The sequence below is a fragment of the Triticum dicoccoides genome, chromosome 6A (assembly GCF_002162155.2).
Source record: "Triticum dicoccoides isolate Atlit2015 ecotype Zavitan chromosome 6A, WEW_v2.0, whole genome shotgun sequence".
Lineage (NCBI taxonomy): Eukaryota > Viridiplantae > Streptophyta > Magnoliopsida > Poales > Poaceae > Triticum > Triticum dicoccoides.
This window is the reverse complement of record NC_041390.1, coordinates 457921067-457924554: the sequence shown is the minus strand read 5'-3', so window position 1 is coordinate 457924554 and position 3488 is coordinate 457921067. Positions and strand designations below refer to the sequence as shown.

The following is a 3488-nucleotide window of genomic DNA, read 5'->3' as shown; positions in this document are numbered from 1 at the left end:
AAGGATGGATTGGAGGAGCAGGAAGGGGCGAAGGTGGACGCTGATGCGAGGGACGTGGCGAGGGCACTCATGGTGCTGGGGGTGGTGAAAGTGGTGGTCATGGCGATAGGTTGAAGAACGGCTTGGCTAGATGCGATCTCCTTTTGATCTTAGAAAAAGCCGCTCTGATTACCATGTAAAGATATTTGGGAAGCGTAGAACCCTTTGCTCCGCACTTGTATTTATATGGACAATGTCGTGGCTTACAAGATGAAAACGACCGATAGATCGATTACAGAAGATCAATAGAAAGAGTTGGAACGGAAGAAAGGATAGAAAAAGAATACAAGTTTAAACCAGAGTTCTATCTGTATACAATTATTCCAACAAGGCTAATATCGTCGGGCTCTCAATTTAGTGCCATCTAAACCATTCATTTTAGATCTGATGGTTCTGATGGTCAAGAGACAGACACATGATCATCATCAGCTATGTCCTTTTATAGAGAAATACACAAAATAATTCTTTTTTAGGGTATTTTAAAACCGAGGGTCACCGTGGACCGTTTACAGGGAGGGAAATGACGAAATGTTGGCTGGACTGTTTCTTCTCCCTAGGAAAGAATCGTTAGCTGGAGGCAACCCCCAGCTGACTTTATCCGAGCTAGTTGGGTCCGCATTAAATTATCTGCATGCAAAACTGTAGATATTATTCCAACAAGACAACAAAACTGTAGGTCAAGTCAATGATTGCAAGCGTAAGTGAAACTTAAGGCGACGCGTTTTACATAGAGTACCGAAAATTTTAAGGCGACAAGTTGAACTGTTTAACATAAAAAGATCTCTCGGGATTAGCCAGTCGTACTCGTACAGCGATAACCACATCATTTGCCAGCAAGGTGCTATACTTCTATAGTCACTTGGACTGATGGCTCCATTCTTCGTTGAAATACAGTCTCGGGATCAAAAATCATTAAATCAGTACACTCCCGGCACATTTGGTGCGGAAGCCAACCAACCATGAGCGTCCTTCATCTGCTCCTTTTCTTGCTTCTCCATGTCCTTCCCCTCGCATCTCCGGCCGTCGACGTCGACCAGTTCACGTTCGATGGCTTCGCCGGCGCGAACCTCTCGCTCGACGGCACGGCCGCGGTCACCACAGACGGCCTCCTCATGCTCACCAACGGCACGACTCAGCTCAAAGGACACGCCTTCTACCCTGTCCCCGTGCGGTTCCACGAGGCCGCCAACGGCAACGCCTCCTCGCGCTCCTTCTCGACAGCCTTCGTGTTCGGCATCGTCAGCGAGTACGACGACTTCAGCAGCCCCGGCCTGGCCTTCGTCGTCTCCAAGAGCAAAAACTTCTCCACGGCGCTCCAGAGCCAGTACATGGGCCTGGCCAACGCGGCCAATAACGGCAACTCCAGCAACCACTTCCTGGCCGTCGAGCTGGACACCATCGTCAACGCCGAGTTCGGGGACATGAGCAACAACCACGTCGGGGTCGACGTCGACGGCCTCTCATCCATCGTCGCCGACAACGCGGGGTACTACGAGGACGGCACGGGCGCGTTCATGAACATGAGCCTGTTGAACCGCACGGCTACGCAGGTGTGGGTGGACTTCGACGCGCGCACCTCTCTCCTCAGCGTCACCATGGCACCCCTTGAGCTGCCCAAGCCCAAGAAGCCTCTGCTCTCCACCACCGTGATCCTCTCGTCGGTGATCGAGGACAAAGCCTACGTTGGCTTCTCGTCATCCACCGGCGTCGTGTCGAGCCGCCACTACGTGCTTGCCTGGAGCTTCAAGATGGACGGTGGACAAGCCCCGCCGCTAAACATACAGAAACTGCCGGCCCTGCCGTTCACGACCCCCAAGCGCCGGTCGAAGACGCTTTATATCCTATTGCCGATAGCATCGGCGGCGTTGGTGTTAGCACTGGCCATCGCCTTCATCCTGATTGATCGGCGGCGGCGCAGGTATGCGGAGGTAAAAGAGGACTGGGAGACGGAGTTCGGTCCGCACCGTTTCTCATACAAGGATTTGTTCCACGCCACCAAGGGGTTCTCCGACGAGCGGCTGCTTGGCATCGGCGGATTCGGGAGGGTGTACAAGGGCGTGCTTCCGACGTCCGGGGCGGAGGTTGCAGTGAAGAAGGTGTCGCACGAATCGAGGCAAGGAATGAAGGAGTTCATCTCTGAGGTGGTGAGCATCGGCCAGATCCGGCACCGGAACCTCGTCCGGTTGCTCGGATACTGCCGGCGGAAGCGCGAGCTCCTGCTAGTCTACGACTACATGCCAAATGGCAGTCTCGACAAGCTTCTGCACGACCACAACACGATGGTCTTGAGCTGGAGCCAGAGGTTGGGGATCATCAACGACGTCGCCTCCAGCATACTGTACCTCCACGAGGACTGGGAGCAGGTGGTTCTGCATCGCGACGTCAAGGCGAGCAACGTGCTTCTGGACGCCGACATGAGCGGGCGGCTAGGCGACTTCGGCCTCGCGAGGCTGTACGACCACGGCACCGACCCGCACACCACGCACGTGGTGGGCACCATGGGCTACCTAGCCCCGGAGTTCGGGCACACCGGCAGGGCCTCCAAGGCGTCCGACATCTTCTCGTTCGGCGTGTTCATGCTGGAGGTCGCGTGCGGGCGGCGGCCCGTCTCCCAGGACGAGCACGGCGACCACCTCCTGCTGGCGGATAGGGTGATCGAGCACTGGCGCGAAGGAGCGATCACCGACGCCGTGGACCCGCGGCTCCGGGGCGACTTCCCTGCCGAAGAAGCGAGCTTCGTTCTGAAGCTGTGCTTGCTGTGCTCGCACCCTCTGCCCAGCGCGCGCCCGGGCATTCGGCAGATCATGCAGTTCCTGAGCGGTGACGCGCGGCTCCCGGAGGTGTCGGTAGAGCACGTAAGTGTCGACGTGCTAGCGCTCAGGCAAAACCAGGTGGTTCACTCGCACTCTTTTCTGCCGTCCACGGAAGCCGGTAATATTTCTGATGTTCCTGCAGCGAGGTAGTAATAAACACAAGATAAGGGAGCGACTAGATGTCAATCGACTGAATATAATATTTTAGTCAGTCAGTTTTGCATGCTTACGAGTTCTCCGGGTCCGGACTATTGGCAACACATAACGCCGCGGCCGTAAGAGCTGATGCATGCAACGACGATTCTCCTGCATGTTTTTATTTGAAAGAGCCAGCAGTTGCTGGCATTTTTATTGATTATAGCAGGAAGCAGTGGGAAACGATAAAAGTAGTGAAGATCCTAGGATCAGTGCGTAGGGTTTGCCACAGACGGACAAAACCCTAGAACGGCAAAATTATTATGCCTCATGGGAGTTCCCCGAAGGGGCTCTCGATGCACGTCGCTCCTGTGATTCTCCAGAGCTCGATGTTGTCTCTGATGCGTCTGATGATGTCCCTTGTACGCGGTAGGCTCTCCTGGAAAGTGCATTGGTTTTTCTCCTGCCAAATTTCCCAACAAGCCAGCAGCAAGATTGATC

The 3488-nt window shown here is 54.8% G+C and overlaps 1 protein-coding gene across 1 annotated transcript; it reads left to right on the top strand.

The window, feature by feature from the left end:
• Nucleotides 1-947: 947 nt before the first annotated feature.
• On the top strand, nt 948-3152 carry LOC119319322 (L-type lectin-domain containing receptor kinase SIT1-like). The gene has a single exon (XM_037593813.1). The coding sequence runs from the start codon at nt 999-1001 to the stop codon at nt 3000-3002; it is 2004 nt and encodes a 667-aa protein (XP_037449710.1). The 5' UTR covers nt 948-998; the 3' UTR covers nt 3003-3152.
• Nucleotides 3153-3488: the final 336 nt, after the last annotated feature.